At 38.1% G+C, this 18,831-nt stretch overlaps 1 protein-coding gene across 1 annotated transcript in view; it reads right to left on the reverse strand.

The window, feature by feature from the left end:
- FRMPD2 (FERM and PDZ domain containing 2) overlaps positions 1-18,831 on the reverse strand; it is a 288,737-nt gene that overhangs the window by 214,180 nt on the left and 55,726 nt on the right. The window contains exons 14-16 of the mRNA XM_020997014.2: positions 10,002-10,187; positions 8,011-8,167; positions 2,563-2,773 (exon numbers count right to left, since the gene is read on the reverse strand). Coding sequence (XP_020852673.1) covers positions 2,563-2,773; positions 8,011-8,167; positions 10,002-10,187 — 554 coding nt within the window. The remainder of the gene's footprint in view (positions 1-2,562; positions 2,774-8,010; positions 8,168-10,001; positions 10,188-18,831) is intronic.

The following is an 18,831-nucleotide window of genomic DNA, read 5'->3' on the forward strand; positions in this document are numbered from 1 at the left end:
ATAATGTAAGCTCTTTAACAGCAGGGATTGTTGGGGGGGTCAGTTGTGATCTGAATTTTTTCATTTTAATAATATTTTATTTTCCCCCAATTGCATGTAAAAATAATGTTTAAAATTCTTTTTTTTAATTTTGAGTTACAAATTCTTTCCCTCCCTCCCCTCCCCTTTCCCTAAGATGGCAAGCAATTTGATACAGGTTATACATGAGCAATCACGTAAAAAAAAAAAATTTGCATTTAGTCATTTTGTGGAAGAAGATTTGAACCAAAAAAAAAAAAGGATAAAAAAGGAAGGTGAAAAATAGTATGCTTTGGTCTGTATTCAGATGCCATCAGTTCTTTCTCTGGATGCAGATAGCATTTTTCATCATGAGTCCTTTGGGATTATTTTGAATCATTATATTGCTGAGAATAGCTAAGTCATTCACAAGTGTTCATTGTACAATATTACTGTCACTGCGTACAATGTTCTTCTGGTTCTGCTCACTTCACTCTGCATCAGTAAGTTTTTCCAAGTTTTTTCTGAAATCAGCCTATTCATCATTTCTTATAGCACAATATTATTCCATCACAAACACATACCACAACTTTTCAGGCATTCCCTAACTGCTGGACCTCCCCTTAATTCCCAATTCTTTGCCACCAAAGAAAGTGGCTATAAATACCATTGTACAAATAGGCTCTTTCCCCCTTTTTAAAAAAATCTCTTTGGTTCACAGACCTGGAAGTGGTATTGCTAGATAAGGTATGTACACTTTTATAGCCCTTTGGGCATGGTTAAGAGCAGGGTTGTTAAATTCACTGTATTTATCTCAGCACCAAGCATAGTGCCTGGCATATAGCGGCAGTTTAATAAATACTTGTTGATTCAAGAATTTTATAAGAAAGAGAGGCGGAAGCAAAACTCATGATTCATTTCCAATTACTAATTCATAGAGTGACTATAATGATTATCAATTCTATTCATTCTTATTTCAATAATGCTTTAAAGTTTACAAAGCACTTTCCCCACAATAATCTTAGGGAGTAGGTAGTACAGCAGAATGCCTGGCACATAGTAGGCATTTGATTGAGTGTTAGTATCATTATCTCTATTTTATAACGAGAAAACTGAGGCTCAGAAATGTTAAGTAACTCTGGACTCCAAGTCCATGACTCTTTCCGCTACACAGTAGTGCCTGATTAGCAAAGTGAATCAGAGATCTTAATGCTTAGAATTGCAGGTTATTTGGAGATAGTCTATGGCGGCACGGGCTGAAGCTGTTTTATAGAAAAGATATGTCTTGGCTATAAAAATAGCCAGAAGTCTTTACAAATGGGCCCATCTACAGTAAGAAGATAATTAGCACCATTTTAAAACACCAATTATAAATGTACAAAATAAGGGTATACACAAGGTTTGGTAAAAAATGTCCTCAATGTCAAATGTAACTAGACTGGCTTTTTTTCTCTAAATATCCCCAAAATTTTCCTCTGGAGGTTGAAGCCTAGTCTAACCAGCCTATGTCAGGTGTATAATGGAAAATTGTAGAATCAAGGGAATTCAGAACTGTATGAATGACAGCACCCCAAGAGCAAGAACTAATGGATCGACATGCCCTTAAAGGCAGGTCCCTCGGGGTGTTGTTTTTAGCCTTGTTCTATTGAACATTTTGGTTCATGACTTGAATGAAGGCATAAATACCATGTCTATCAAATTTACAATGGCAAGAACATGAAAGGATAGCTAACAAGTTGATGACATATTTAGAATCTAAAAAGATTGTGACCAGCTAGAATGGTGGAAAAAAATTAATAAAATGAAATGTAATACGTATAATTGTAAATTATTATAACTGGATTCAAAAAGTCAATAGCAGAAGTCCATAATAGGGGAGGAGGGGCTAGATAATAATGCATGTGAAAATGATCTGAGGGTGGCATAATAAAAATTCAATAGCAGTCAATCTACTCATTCTCCATCTGTACCTCTTTGAATTCCTGTGTTCCTTCAAGACAGTTCATGGGCCACCTCCTATCTGAGGCTTTTCTTAATATTCCTATTTGTTAATTTTCTTCCCTCTTTAAATTCTTTTGAATTATATTGAATGTGTGTGTGATGTATATATACATATATACACTTATTTATGTATATGTTAAATGTCCTCCACCACCACTCCAAAAATGAAAGTTTCCTGAGGGCAAGGATTGATTTAATTTTATTTATGTATCCCCAGCACTTAGCATAGTGTCTTACACACAGTTAAGTTCATAATAAATATTTGTTGTTGTTTTAATTGTTTTCTTGTGGCACTCCATACATCAGTTAAACGATTCCATAGGATCAAAGGGATTTCAACTGGAAGGTTAGAGATCAATCTACCCCCTTCATATTACAGGGTCACTGTAGATAGGTGTAGATACAGTGTCACTGTAGTAAGGACACTGAGGATCAGAGAAATTGACTTGCCCAAGGTCACACAGAGCTGAAATTCAAACCAAGGTATTATGATTAAATCCAGGGCTCTTTGCACAATTCCATAATGGTAACTTGGTGGTGCACAAATGAGTGATTGAAACCTACCCGTCTTGTTTGCCTTCATCTTCAGTCCTACAGCCATTTTCCACATCAAAATTATCACATGATTTGCCCAATAGCCTTCCAGATGTATTTTCCAGATAAGATCCAAGCAACATATTTTCTGAGCAGGACAATCTCTGAATCAGAGGGAGACACTCATGTTGGGGCACATTTGCAGAATCTGATTTGAACATTTGCATGAGCTGATTATCCTCTGGATTTGAGACAGAAGGAAGGGGGGGGAGGGAGGAGAGATAGGTAGAGAGAGAGGGAGAAAGAGAGAGAGAGAGAGAGAGAGAGAGAGAGAGAGAGAGAGAGAGAGAGAGAGAGAGAGAGAGAGAGAGAGAGAATAATGAACATTAATGCCATTCTATCTGTTATATCTTACCAAGAATTTAGACTGCTAGAGACTCTTTGCAAAAACCTGGCGGTATCCAAAGCTGTGTTTGCATTTCTAAAAAAAGAAAGTGATTGTTGAATTTAGGCCATCTGTTCCCCACTATAATAGGAAAATTAAAGGAGTGCCAGCATTTTGACATGTGAGGTTAAAGTTATACAAGGTATAAGTTACATGTACATGTGTGAATGTCATCAATTTAGTTCTGGAAGGGGTGTTAGAGATCATCTAAGCCAGCTCCTTCATTTTATAAGTGAGGAAAGTGAGACCCAGGGAGATAAAGCCACTTGCCTATCAGTCGCATGGTTGGTAAGTGACAAAGCCAGAATTTGAACCAAGTTCATCTGATTCTAACTCTCATGGTCTTCCTTCCACAACATAGTGCCAAGGTAACAAAATGTATATGTTTTGGGTGTGTATGTACATGTGTGCGTGCGTGCACATAACCAAAAAAAATCAATCTTTTTAGGTAGCTGTAGTTATATTTCCATTTAATTTTGCAATGAAGCTGCATCTATTGAAAGAAAGAGTAGCCAAGCTTTACAACGTGGATCGCTTTCACATCTGCTCAAGCCCATTGACGTGTTTTTGTTGGAAAATCAAAGGGGTTTGGTTTGGTTTTCTCATCTTGGATCAAAATTTTAAAATATTTATTAAATACCTATGTCCAAGTCACTGTTCTGGGTACTCCAGGAGATGCTCAGAAATAAAAGATATGGTCTCTAAATGCAAGAGATTGACAACTAAATGTGTTAAGCCAAGTACTGGATGTTCTTTGAGTACAGCTGAATCACAAAGAAGAAAATCAGTCACTGTGGGTAGGGAACAATGGTGGAGAAAACGGCAGATTTCAACTTCACTTAAGCACATGTGTTCATGAACAGACTCTGGGTTGTTAACTTTATGCTCATTTATTTACTTGGGCTTAGAGGCAAAGATTAAGAGAGCATAACGTTTTCTGAATGCATGCCCTTTTTCTATTTTTTAATCAACAAACATTTATTAAGCATCTACTATGTGCCAAGCACTGTGTTAGGTACTGGGGCTACAGAAACAAAACTCTTTCACCAGTTGTCTCTCATTTAAATTTAATACAAACATAGCAAACAGATTCAACTCCTCCAATGCAGACAATTCCAGGGATGATGAAGAAGTTTAGTTCAAGCCATATAATGATATGTTTGAGTAAAATATTTACCTAGCTTGTTATTGCTACGTGCGTTTTGTTTGGTTGAATAGTCACATGAATTTGAAATGGTTTCCCTAAGTTTATCCTACCCCCAAAAGTCATATATTTCATAACTGGAAGGTACCTTATAATGAAATTAAACAAACATCTACTGAGCACCTACTATTTGCCAGGCATATGTCCTTTTCCCCAACCCCCTACAGATGGATGTTTTCCAATATTCAGTCTTTAACCCTCTTCTTTCTATATATTCTCTCCCTTGACAAGCTCATTCACACACATGGCTTCACCTTTTTGCACATAATATCTAGATCTGTATCTCTAGTCCTAACATCTTTGCTTCGTTCTAATCCTGCATTTGAGCTCTAGTCCTGCATTTCTGACTACCTGATGCTCATCTGATTGTCCTAACCATGCGTCAAACTCAACCTGTCCATGATACAACCCCATTCCTCCCCCGACCCCACCAACTCTTCTTTCCCATATCTCATTGGTCACCAACTTGTGTATATTTTTCTTTTTAGATATCTCTTGCATCTGTCATATCCATTCTATTTTGATTGGGGGATACAACAACAATATGGTCGAACAATGTCATTTTTACAAATGAGGAAACTGAGGGCTAGAGAGGTCAGACAACTTGCCCAAGAATACATCAGTAGAAAGAAGCAAAATAGGGACTCCAACCCAGTTCTTTGGAGTCTGGGTCCAATACACTAAAAGATTGATGATAAAAGGAATTGTTCTGCGAAATTTGGATTCAATCAAAGGGCCACACCTGAGAACCTAGCAGGCCTCCAGGCTGCAGGTGCCCCATCCCTGCACTATCTATTCACATGCCAGATTAAGGGATTTGGCTGAAGTTTGACTTTAGCTAAAGGAAGTGTAATTATATTGAGAGAAGACATAATTTTGTTTTTTTTGTTTTCTAGCAAAAAAAAAATTATCACTTAATATGCAGTTATTCATTTCTATCTTAAGGCCCCATTCCCCTAATACTCCCTCATACAGCCTGGTTTTGAGAATGCTTAATAATCTTCTTTGAGAAAGTATTGGTTAATTATTGTGGAATAAGGCATCTGAAAATCCTCTACAGAGAAAAGGCTAGTTAATCTCCCTAAAATACAACTTTCATCATGTCACTCTTTGCTCATAAACCTCCAGTGGCCTCCTACTGACTTTAGAATGAAGTTTAAACCCCTTCATCATGCATTCAAGGACTTTAAGAATCTGGCCCCAACCTTTGTAATCTTATCTTTGTAACCCCATTTAATTCAACAGTTATTATTAAATACACATGTATGGACATACACACATGCATATATATGCAAGGCACTACGCTTGGTGCTGGGAAAACAGAAACAAAAAAATAAAAACAGTCCTTGTCATCAAGGAGCTTATATTCTATCAGAGCAACAAAACATACATATGTGAATAGAACACACACATAGATACACATAATGCAAGAAGATTTAGGGAAAGGGAGACAATTAGCATCTGGAGAATGGGAGTGGATGAGAGAAGGCTTCACAGAGTCCCTAGCATCTGAGATGAGCCTTGAAGGGAAAGAGTGAATTCTGAAAGGCATAGATAGGAAGGGAGCATATTCCAGGCATGGCAGATGGTTGATCAACTGCAAAAGTTGTAGATGGAATGTTGAATTTTTGGAACAACTAGTTGATCTAGTTTAAATATTATGTGGAGTCTGTAAATTGAAATAATTTGAAATAAGGCTGGAAAGGTAGGCTGTAGTCATGCTTTGGACAACCTTCAACGTTACACCACGGAGTTAGTTTATCTCCCTCTACATCCCTATACAAATCCTCTGATTCAGCAACAAACTGGTGTAATTCTTTGATCCAGAGCATTTAAAGGCAACATTATGTTGTGGAAAGAGCAATGAATTTTAAATCCTATATCTGCTCCCACCTACCTCTTGTGTGATCTCATGAAAATTGCTTCCCCTCTCTGGGACTCAATTTGATCATCAATAAAAATAAGGCACTGTTAGGCATATACTTCAAGGAGGTCAAAATCGTCAAGAAGATCTTACGCATGCCAAAATATTCATAGCAGCATTTTTTGAAGTAACAAAGAAGTGGAAACAAATAGATGATCATTAATCTGGGGAACAGCTAACATAGTAGTCTTTTGTGTGCCATGGACCCCTTTGGCAGACTGGTGAAACTTAATGTGCCCCTCCTCAGAATGATGTTTTCAAATGTATAAAATAAAATACATAGAACTACAAAGGAAACCAAAGGTTAGTGAAAATAAATATGTGGTTTTTTTTCCTATCCAAATTCACAGACTCTCTAAAAACTATTCCTTTGTTGGGTCCATTGGCACTATGTTAAGAACTCTTGGGCTAAGCAAAGTGTACAATTATGCCTTCTATGTCATGGGGGTTAGGGGCATGGCTCTCTTGTGATCTGGAATATCTGTGTAAATTTTTTTTAATTACCATGGTATTAAAAGATAAAATATGTTAATATTATATAATAGTAGACACATATTTTATGCATTTATGCATTTCTGAACTTTTTTCTATATCATCTGCTGATCTTTGTGTGTTGTCTGTGGCTTCCACAAAACTCCCAGAAAATTCCCATTTAATTTCTAATGATGACCCATGATATATCAAAACCAGGATGTGGAAAGTTGCAATGTGAAAGGGATAACTGTACAAAAATAAGGGAGTATCACTATGCCATGGGAAATAATGAATATTAAAATTCAGAGTTTTGGAAGACTTTCATAGAGTGAAGTAAGCCAAATCAGGAAAACAATATATACAATCACTATGAATACATAAGTGAAAAGAGTAAAAAAGAAAAATGAATCTTGTTTAATTAAAGTGACTAAAGTTGGTCAGAGAGAATAGATTAAAAAATAGGCCTCTATTTCTTCTTTGCAGACATGGGGGACTATAGGTATGGAACATTACATAAATTTACATATTTGGTTGATGATAAGATCATAGAAGGTTTAATCATAACAGTTAGCATGTATATGACACTTTGTCTGCAAAGCATTTTATACATATCATCTCATCTTATCTTCATAACAACCCTAAGAGACTGGTGCTATTATTTATCCCCATTTTACAGATGAGTAACCTGAGGCAAACAGAGGCTAAGTGGCCTGCCAAGGTCACTTACACATCACGTAAATGGTCAGAAGGAGAGGAGCTATAAGCAGAAAGAGAAAGGAAAGAGAGAGGGAAAAGGTTTGAGCTCAGGTCTTTCTGACTCCAAGTACCAATGCTCTGTCCACTGAAACAACTGACAGAAGGGACCTGTGTTCTTGGTTTTGCTGACCTGCTATTTTTTTTTATTCTTTGGGGTTTTTTAATTATTTTTATAGGAGATGTTTCACTGGGTAGGTGAACAGGGAAGAAAATAGGTAGAAATGAAGATAAGTAAAAATAAAAGATATTAATAAAATTTAAAATTGAATATAAATAAAATTAGGTTGTATTAAATGACCTCTAAGTTTTCTTCTATAACTCAAAATCATTTATCTTGCTTTTCATCACCTCTATTACTTTTCTCAGACTATTTTCCCATATAAAAATTATATCTCACTTTTATAAAGTGCTTTAAGTACAACACGGCACCAGTCTTCCAACAACCCTACAAAAGTTGACAATGCAAGACTTATTATTCCCATTTTGCAGAGGTGGGAGAAGATTCAGAAATACTAAGTGACTTGCCAAGGGTCTCACGGCTGATAATGAGGAACTGCACTTGACTGTGGAACATCTAAAAGTAAACCCGTAACACCAGTGACTCATTTACATGCAGAACCATGTGTGCCATATTAGAAGTATTTTCCATAGAACTGTGACTATGGCATTACTCACCTGATAAAACTTGGGAAAAATGCCCAAAGCTCATCTGCGCATTAAATCTGTGCTGGTCAGAGCAGAGGTCCAGCAAATATTTACACGTCTTGGCAGTATCAGTAATGAAAGTATGTTTCTTACCACTGATGCTGCTTTCAATGGTGAATTTCCTTCTCTAAAAAAAGGAAAAATAAAGACTCTCACATGATGATTTATCTACATTCAATTCACTAGGTTCTACTAGCTATTTCACTTTAGCTAGCACAGGTTCATGAGGAGTGCCTAACCATCTTCATAATCATCCCTCCAGACCAAAACAAATGGTCCTGAGCCCGGAAACTTGATTCAGTCAACGTGCCCAAGACTGTCTCTCCAAGCATGTAAGCAGCAGGTCTGAATCTCTGCTGTAAAGCTGAGCCACAATGAACTGAACTGACTTAATTTTCCTTCAATCCAATTTCCTCATAATCATTTAGGCATAGCTAATAGCAATCCCCAGGGAAGAGAAGAAGCCCACTGATCTGGCACTTGAGTAATAGGCCCAGGGAAGAGAAAAACCCAGAATGAAAACAAGCAAAGATAGGGAGCGGTAAACACATTAGCAAGCACACTATGCAAGTTTGGTAAAGTGGAAAGAATACAGACCTTAAAAAAAAAATTTAAAGGAAAAAAAAAAGGATTCTGGTCTTAATGTCTGGTATAATGTAGTTCTTTGAAGAGCAATACTATATCACTTTTGCTTTTATATACTAAGCACTGAGCAAAATTCCAGACACATGCTAGGTGTTTAATGAATGTTTATTGTTGTAGTGGTTGGAAAGTCTGGGTTTGAATCTTAACACTACACTTACTAACTGTGAGACCCATAAGCTCTCTGATCCACCGTTTCCTCATCCATGAACTAGGAACAACATTGATGGTAATATCTATTTCACATTATTGTTGTAAAGCTCTAAGTATATAAATATAATGATAACTTACATATATATATATATATATATATACATATATATATATATATATATATATATATATATATATATACATATATATATATATATATATATATATATATATATATATATATAATCAAGCTTTTAAGTTTCAGAGCATACTACACAACTGTAAATGACAGTTATAATTAGAGCAACCCAAACCTTGCCTACATGACTGGGGCACAACACATCTCATTTGAGCTTTACAGTAATTCTAGGAGATAGGTACTATAGGTATTATTTATTACCCCCATTTTACAGATGTGAAAATGGAGGATATGAGAAATTTGTAAGATCCTACATTTGGAGCTAAACCAGACCTTTATTTTACAAATAAACAAAATGAGGGGCATAGCAATCAAATAACCTGTCCAGCTCAGAATTGTGGAATTTCATCTAGGTCTTCCTAATACCAAGCCCAGCACACTATTCACTACACCATGCTGCCATCAGCTATGATTAAAAACTAAAGAAGAGGAGGAAAAACAGAGGGGAAGCAGGAAGAAAGAGGAGAAACATGAGGAAGAGGAAGAAGAAGGAAAAGAGAGTTTCAGCAACTCATTATAGTCCTGTAGAAAAGAAGATATAATAAATACATATTTCAATATAAGTCACATCCCATAAGTGTTGATAAAAAAAAACCTTCTTTGGAAATAATTCCCATGAAAACTGAAATACTAAAGCCAGATGCGGTGCCCTTTAATACCAATGGGGATACAAGAAGACAGAAAAAAGAAGCATGAAAAATGGTAGCATAGTCCTGAATACTCAGTCTAGACTACCTGTCCACCAGTGTCAACACTGATAGATTCCCAGAGTTAAGAGATCCTTACCTAGGAGGAAAACCTAATCCTCCAGGCATTAAAATGACAGCATTCCCCAAGGTATATGACACAGAAGAATGGCACACACAAGCTTTGGTCTCTTCAAGGTTATGTTTTCCATTCTTTCTATGGGATAGCAGACAAGGGGGGAAGAAAAGCAAATGATTTGTAGTCCCTGAATTGGACTGACCTGGGTGGAAATCTTTGCCATTTCTTGCCACTGGAAACGTAAACTTGCAATTCTACTATTGTTCTTTACTTCATATACAATTATGCCTTTGGCACAAATCCCCAAGGTCATCTCTGCCTGTGGCATTTTCTTCTCTTGGAAGACTCGATAGAAGAACACACCATATTCTGGAAGCTTCTGGGTCAGCTAAGGAGACAGAAATGTCTAGTTTAGAAGCACACAATTAAAGCAATCAATGGATATTTGTTTAGCTCCTATTGTGTTCAGTGCTGTACTACACTGGGGATAGAAGGTGGGGTGAGGAATTTAAAGATAGAAAATAAACCCCTTCTTTTACCTTTAGATAAGAATAAACACGAATGCATGGTCTTCAACCTTTGCCTCTCTATGGGCTTCTCTCGATCTGCCTACAAAAATGTGTGGGTCTTCCCAATTCTGAAACAAAAACTCTTCCCTTTCTCTCTGTCTTTCCTAACTACCATCTCATCCAACCTTTCCACATTGTGACCAACCTCTTACAAACAGTCTACAGCTGATACCACTACTTCCTCACTCTCTTCTAAAGCCCTTGCCAGTTGGCTTCTGTTCTCACCACTGTTGCATAGTTACTCCCTGTAGAGTGCTATCAATGCCCTTCTAATCATTTAATTCAGTCACCTTTTCCCAGTCCTTATCTTTCCCAATCCTAATCCTTCCTGACTAGTATTCTGACCTGACAGTAGATAATCCCCTCCTTGTAGATAGTTTCTCCTCTCTTAGATCAGAGACACCTGATTTTCCTCCTACCTTTCAAAATGGTCCCACTCTTTTTCTATACTAGATCATCTTCTTTTCATATCCTTAGGATAAGTGGACCTCAGGGTTCTTTGACCTTCGTCTCCTCTCTCTCCACACTTTCTTTATGGGCAATCTTGTCATATTCCAACACTTCAATTATTACCTCTATGCAAATGACTTCCACATCTTTATCGATAGCCCTGATCTCAAGAACCACATCTTTAGTTTCCTACAAAACATCTCCATCTTTACACATTGAGCTCAACATGTCCAAAATTGAGCCTACTGCCCTCCTTCAGTCTCTTTCCCCTTTCGATTTCATTATTTCTGTTAGTGTAACCAGCATTCAAAAGTGCTTTGCAAACCTTAAAGCACTATGTAAATGCCAGTTATTTTGATTATGGAACAGAGATTTATTAAGCATATACCATGTGCCAGGCACTGTGCTAAGCACTTTACAAATATCTCATTTGATCCTCACAACAACCCTGGTGGGTAAGTGCCATTATGATCCCCATTTTTATAGTTGAGGAAGTGGGGCAGATAGAGGTTGACTTGCCCAGGGTCACACTGCTGGCAAGTATGCAGGGCTGATTTGAACTCATTAATCTGCTCAAAACTCTGTAATGGCTCTTGATTATTTATCGAGTAAAGGACCAACTATCTAGCCTGGTATTAAAGGCCTTCCACAGTATTGTGCCACTCTTTGTTTCTGTTCTAAATAATATTGTTCCTGTCCATGTGCCCTCTTGTTGATAAACTGGAATAGCAAGTATCCTTTGTACATGCTTTTCACTTTCCTACTTCTATGACTGTGCTTAAAGTATTTCCATCTCTAATGCTTGTTAAATTCCTACTTATCCTTTAAAGCCCACGACAAATATCACCTAAATACCAGATTTTAGGTAGGGCACTGATAAGCTGAAAGGGGTTTAGAAGAGGGTAACCATGATAGTGAAGAAACTGGCCATATGGCCTGAAGCATCTGAAGAACCTGATGAAGAGAAGACTGAGGGCAGTAGAGGAAGTGGCATTGGACATGACAACTGTCTCCAATTATGACAAAGTGAAGAGTGGAGGGCATGAAGCAAGCCTAGGAGTAATTCATAGAAATACCAAAGAAGCAAAATTAAATTATAAAAAAGATTCTGCCAACTAAAGCTATCCCCAAATAGAATGGCATTCCTCCCTCACTGGGGACATAAAAGCTGAAGCTAAAACACCACTTCAGGGGTATTTTTGAGAGAATTCTTCTTCATGCATGAGATGAACTATAAGAGTCATTTCCAAATTCTTGGGAAATCAGTAAGAAAAAATTGAGCACAAACCTCCAATATAAGTATATTTACTAATTTATGTTACACACATACAATATTATATACTAATAATTATGTACACTAATCATTTCTAAAACATACAAAATAGACATTTAAAGGATAAGATAAATAATATTTGATCCTAGAAGTCATTAAGGAGCCACTGGTATTTATTGATTTGGAAAATGATATGGTGATATTTGCATTTTAGAGAAAATAACTTTGGCAGTTGTATGGAAGATGAGTTGGAGAGGGGAGAAATTTCAAGCAGTGGTCCAACTAGGAAGCCAGTGCAATAGTTGAGGCATGAGGTAATGAAGAACTGGGATGGTGGCTGGGTAAATAAAGAGGATGTTTCTCAAATATGAGAAATTTCGTGAAGGTGGAAATGACAAGATTTGGCAACTGATTGGAGATGTGACATAGAGAACAGAAGATGAGTTTGAGGTTGTGAACTTTCGTACATGGAAGAATAATGGCACCCTGGATAATAATAGGGAAGTCTGGGAAAGGAATGTGTTGAGGAGGGTGAAGATAATAGAAGAAGATTCATGATAACAACACAAGCTGTCCATGGCAGTACAACTCATTCTGTTTTACCGAAAATGCAAAGGGAAGTGGTGGCGGCAGCGGGGAAAGATACAACTCCTACTTCTGATCACTTGCCTCTGAATGAAAGGCTCTCCCTGACACAGCCATAAATAAGGTGATTAAGGGATAGGAAGTAGGTGTACTGGGGAGAAGGGAATTGGAAGAGGTCTCCTAATGGCTTGTGTGCAGCTGCTACTATAATCAATTAGATAAAACTGTACAGAGAGGCCATCATTTATCTCAGAAGGAGGAGGCTGGGGCCTTGCACAAAAGAAAGGGCTGGAATGGAGAAGTGTTGGGTTAATGTTACTGTATTGGACACAAGTCCCACAGTTGCTTATGTCTGTCAAAGGAAGAATGACACCTACCTTTCCATTCTCTGATTAGTTGATCATATAACCCTTCAGGTCAGGCTATAGCCTCCACTTTGGAGCCCTGAAGTAGAGGACCTCAAAAGCCCCTTCCAACACTGAAATTTTATCTGATCTCCCCTATGGAGACTTCATGATCCTTCCATTTAATATTGACCCTTCCCATCTTTGGCCTCATATGGAACCTTGTGCACACCTCTCATATACTTGTGTATTATTTTTACTATTCTTTTATTTATGTGTTATCAGTCCTCATTACAATCTCTTTATCATGCTGTAAACTTCACAGAGAGCAGGAACCTCAGGTCACATCTCTTAAAAGATCATCTGGCTTAGTGTTCACAAAGTTTTGCACATCTGCATATTTACTTACATTCTGACTTTACATGTAACTAGTGATTTCTCCAGCTCCTGAATGCTTTTTGGGAATCAGGCCCAGAGTGGGAAGAATGAATTGGTGGGTTAAGGAGCCCCACCTGGCAAAGGCTAAGATATTATGGAGCAACATAATGTGGGTCTGGAAGTCAACCTAGGGAGGTCCATGGTTGATATAGGCTGAGCTTGAGGGTTCAGAGGCAAAGGGCATTTCAAAACAACCACTCTTCTCAACTCTGACATTCTGTGATTATGTGATTCTATAAATGATGAAGGAGTTCAGATCATGGGTTAGCAAATACAGCACACAAAGAAAAGACCAGAGGCACAAGGCACGTCCAGAATCTGCAAGTGTCCTGAGCAGCAGGGAGCAAAAGGATCCAGAAGAATGGAAAATTAAAGATTAAACTGAAGGTCAACAGCAACCAGATAGCAAGCAGGTCAAAGTAACTACGTTCAAGCTGAGCTGATTAAAGAATTTGTGCAATTTGCCACACTCAATGAGCTGAGCATACCTTGAAGCCAAGGCACAGCAGCTTAATCCTCCCCTGATTCCCTCCCCACTATTTCTTTAGCTATGCTGGTGTTGGACAGCTCCCATATGTACCCACTAGGGGGTAGGGAGGTGGCGGAGTGTACTAGGGAAGCAAAAGATGTCTTTAAGGGCATTTTTGTCTGCTTTACTCTTAATCCATCCTGCCTGCCTCTCCCTATGCATTAAGGGGGAATGAAGCTAAAAATGTAATAGAACAATACAATAAGCTAGATATGTATATCCTTGGAATATTGCAAGAGTTTTCTTCTTCCTTGCAGATTGTGCAGGTCAATTTCCATAGCAACCAACTCCAAGGGATTATCCAAATGATTTAGTTGTATGGGAATATTATTATAGGAACATGAATTGTTTATGTTGGAAGGGACACTAGCGGTCATATAGTCCAACTCTCCAGCTTTCCAGGAAGTTGAGGTAACTTGCCTAGCTGTCCATTAGCAGAGTGGGACCAGAAACTGAACTCCAGACATCCCTCTAGGACTCTTCACTAGACCACATTAAATATCATTGATAATAATGGGGTGATTGACTAGTCTTTTGTCATTTTTGTTGTTACATAGAGATCTTCATTCCATCTATTTATTATAATAGAATTTGATTTATGGAAAGACATAAACCTCACTCTTACACCTCCTTTATTTAGTGCTCCTCATGTGTGGAATTCCCTCTGCTCTACTCTTCACCTACTCAAGTCTCACCCATCCTTTAAAGTTTAACTCAAAAGACACTTCTTCCAGGAAATCTTCCCTGATGATGCCTCTGGTCATTAAAAAGACCACTGCAGCCTTCTCACCTTGGAAGAGTCTTCCACCCCTGTGGTTCCATCCATTGATGGGTTAACTTCCATATCTACTCCTTCCATCTTCTCCTGCTCCACTCCTAATCCTTCAGACTTTTCTTCCATGCTAGATGTAGTTTTCTCCCTGCCCTCCCCCCACACCCTACATGCACACATACTTTTAGCTCCCTTTTATGTACTGTCTTTCCCCATTAGAGTGTAAGCTCCTCGAAGGGCAGGGACTATCCTTTTTGTTTATATTTTTATTTCCAGCTTACAGCACAGTACTATGGTACATAGTAAGTGTTTAATAAATGCTTATTGTTCTTCTTGTAATAAAAATCTTCATCCTTGAATCTCACATTGCACAGATCATATGATATTGCGTGTTACAGCTATCTACAATGGTGCCTCATTCTTCCACTAGACCATAAGTTCTGTGAGGACAGGCACTATGTTTTATTGAAATTTTGCATCTCCCCTCTCATGCCTACCACAATGCTTTGTACACAGAGGGTGTTGAATAAAATTCATGTTGTTGCTGTGGTTCTATTTTTCTATAGACTGGGAAGTAAAGATTCAATTTAAATCATTACACCTTTATTAAAATATGTGCAGAGCACTGGCCTTGGCACTAAGGAAGCTCCAGCAATTAAATATGGATTTTAGTCAGGCAAGGGAGAGCTGCTGAAGGGCGTTTTTAGCAGGAGGAGGAGTTGATCTGGCAGTGGTATGTCGGGTAGACTAGAGGGGGTGGGGTGCAAACCAATTCCCTTTTTCTCCTTGGATTTGCTGTGTGTGGTGTGGCTGTCATTTCATTTAGCATTTATTCCACTCTGTCAAGTCTTCTATCAGTGTGAGATAATGAACTGGCTCAATTAGACATCCGATGAAGTGAGATGAAAACATAACCCTGGAGAACGTTTCCGTTTTAAGAGAACATCACATGACAGCAATTTAAAGACTTAAAAAAATAGTCCAAAGGAATGGCAGCCATAAGAAGCTGTGATTAAATAACCATTTGACAAGAGTGTTAGCGTTCAAGCGAAAGAAAGCAGAGCTAAGACACTTGATTCTCTTGACAGGTAGCATATCATAGTGGAGGCAGGTGACTCCACTCTGCCTCAGACACTCACTAACTGTGTGACTGTGGGCAAGTCACTTAATCTCTCAAAGGCCCATCCCTCATTGTTAACATGAGGTAATGATAATGGACCTCTCTGCTTCACCAAGGGCTTAGAGGACTAAAAGAACTAATACCAGTAAAGCACTTTGTAAGACATAGGAGGCACTTAGGTGGTGGTGGTAATGATAATAATAATAAATAATAATAACCACAATAGCTATAATTTGTGTAGTGCCTACCATGTACCAGGTACTGTGCTAAGCTCTTTACAAATATTATCTCATTTGATCCTCACAACAATCCTGGGAAATAGATGCTATTATTACCCCCATTTTACAGATTAGGAAACTGAAGCAAATAGAGGTTAAGTGACTTGCCCACAGTCACATAACTAGTAAGTGTTTGAGGCTGGACTTGAACTCAGGTCTTAGCCCAGCACTCTGGTACTGGCTAGAGTCAGGAAAATCTGAGTTAAGATGCTCAGATTCTTATAATCTAGCCAAATGCTCAGATTCTTAAAATCTAGCCAATAGCTCACTAACATTCAGACTCCTTAAGAGTCTGCCCAATACGATGGCTGTTCTAATAAACCTTGTCTTTGGCTGAAAAAAAGAAAAAAAAAAGAATCCTCCCTCTGTACTTCTGACTCTAAGGACTTCACCACCAAGATTCAGCTGCCTTCTTTGCCTAGACTCAATTTCCTCATCTATAAAATTGTGTTTAGAATAGCACTGACCTTACAGGCGTGTGAGAATCAAATGAGAAAATATATGTAAAGCATATTGTATGTCTTAAAGCACTATATAAAGCACCACACAAATGTGTATTATCATTATTAGTAGTAGTACTATTATTATTTCCAACTCAGAGGCTCTATGATTTTGTTGCCCAACATAGGGAGGAAGCATACTCCCTGAATGTTGCAGCCTTGGCACAAAGTTCTGGTCTCCCCACAGTGGTTATAGATCTCCAGCTGAGTACAGAAATTGTTTTTGTTGTTCATCCTTCATTCTCAAAGAGAACCAATGACATCAGGAGGCTGATGTCTTGACTCACAAGTAGAACGAATTTAAGTGAGGCAGGACTGTGCCAACTGATCAGCCTTACTATCTTCTCCAGAGTCACTGGAGCCCAGTGGCAAGACATAGATCAAGACAACTGGTGATGGCCCAAGATTCAGTGGGAGACCTTGACCTTTTTAAGCTAAGTCTTTCCCAGGTCTTAGTTTGTCTGAGGCAATGCCCATTCAGTAATTAAAGGCTAAGTAAGAGCTGAAACAAGAGATAGCCTAGTTTTCCTCCATAGATGTATCAGTCTGGGAGGGGAAGACCCTCAGAGTTTCTGGCCAGAACAGAAACAATTGCTATTTACATCCTGAATATAGAAATATGCATATCCCCATAGACTGCTTAATTGCAGCAAATTGAAATAACTTTTCCTCTATCTCAGGGCTGCTTCATTTGTTCACTTCCAAACTATTAGAATCTGAATCCCAGATCTCACTTCTTGGTAACCCCAGCTTAGATCTTACTGTAATTCTTGGTTTTTGACTCTGCATGGACTTCACACAACACATTACTCCACTATGACCTTTCAGGGCCATGGTCACCTGCCTGGCTCTTGACGTTGACCTGTCCTCACTTACAACCTGGCAAAGGAACTTCCTAACTATATCCTCTGGCTCTCCACCCTAAGAAAGGTGTAATCAGCACAAGCGCTGCTGAATCTTAGCCCTGGATGGGCCTAGAGAGACAAAGTGTAAACAATCATTGCAAATTATCATCGAAGATTCTGAGGTTACCCAGACTCATTAGGAGGAACTAGAAAAACATTTCTGTGCTGCTAACATTCCAAGGAGTGGAGCAATCAGAAAAGTTCTCAACTTCCTACCATATTGGAAAACCAGCTCAGAAGGGCCACAAGGGTACTACCTGAAAAAGCAGGATTGTTGTAGGAGGGAACATCGTATAGACAATAATCCCCGAGTCCCAACTGAATGCAGTGAGCAGATGCTTTGTGTAGGGAAGCATTTCATTCAGACTTCCTGTCTTTCCCTGTACAGCTGCCACGATGGCATTCTCTGACTTACCCTCACAAACAAGGAGACTTGAATTTCAGTCTCAGTTCTGCCACAAATGAACTGGGGCAAATTATTTAGCCACTCTCCATCTCAGTTTTCTCATCTGTATAATGAATCAGCTTAGCTTTAGGTGAGCTCTATGATTTCTTCTAGCTCTGTCATTCTATGATCTTGAGTATTAAATTAGTAGATCCCTAAAATGTGTCCATTTGCCCCTGAATACAATGGGCATGACTGGGGGAAGTGGGGAAAGGGTATAAAAAAAATGAAGACAAAAAGTAAATTAAAACTACCCTAGCCTTTCAATAGCCAATGTGCAAAAAAAAAAAAAGTCCATCACATGAAACTAATACAAAGTTGCTTGAAAATTAAGTAGTAGCTCACATTTATAAAAAGCTTTAAATTTTGTTTAAAAAAATACTTTATCTTTTGATCCTCACAACAATCTTACGTCGTCGATGTTGATATCACCATTTTACAGATGAAAATACTGGGACTCTGAAAGCTGGTGACTTTCCCAAAGTCAACTAATAAGCATCATTAAATGATTTTTTTTTTGTCTTAGGTAGTAGGGATATAAAGACAAAAATGGAACAGCACCCGCCCTCAAGAAGCTTCTATTCCATCAAGTCACACTGTAGTAACTACTTGAGGCATATTTGAACCCAGGTCTTACTAACTCCAAGTCCAGTGAGCTATCCACTACTTCTATCATGCTGCCTTTCAATTCTGCTCAGTGGTTTTGATGAAAGGATAAAAAAAGGAAACAAAACCAATTTTACAATTTAGCTTATGATTAATGTTCCCTTGACCATCATTTCTTTTTTGCTCAAAATGTTCAAATATTTCATAAGACTAGTATA

This window comes from Phascolarctos cinereus, unplaced genomic scaffold (genome assembly GCF_003287225.1).
Source record: "Phascolarctos cinereus isolate Bilbo 61053 unplaced genomic scaffold, phaCin_HiC Scaffold_3;HRSCAF=262, whole genome shotgun sequence".
Taxonomy (NCBI): domain Eukaryota; kingdom Metazoa; phylum Chordata; class Mammalia; order Diprotodontia; family Phascolarctidae; genus Phascolarctos; species Phascolarctos cinereus.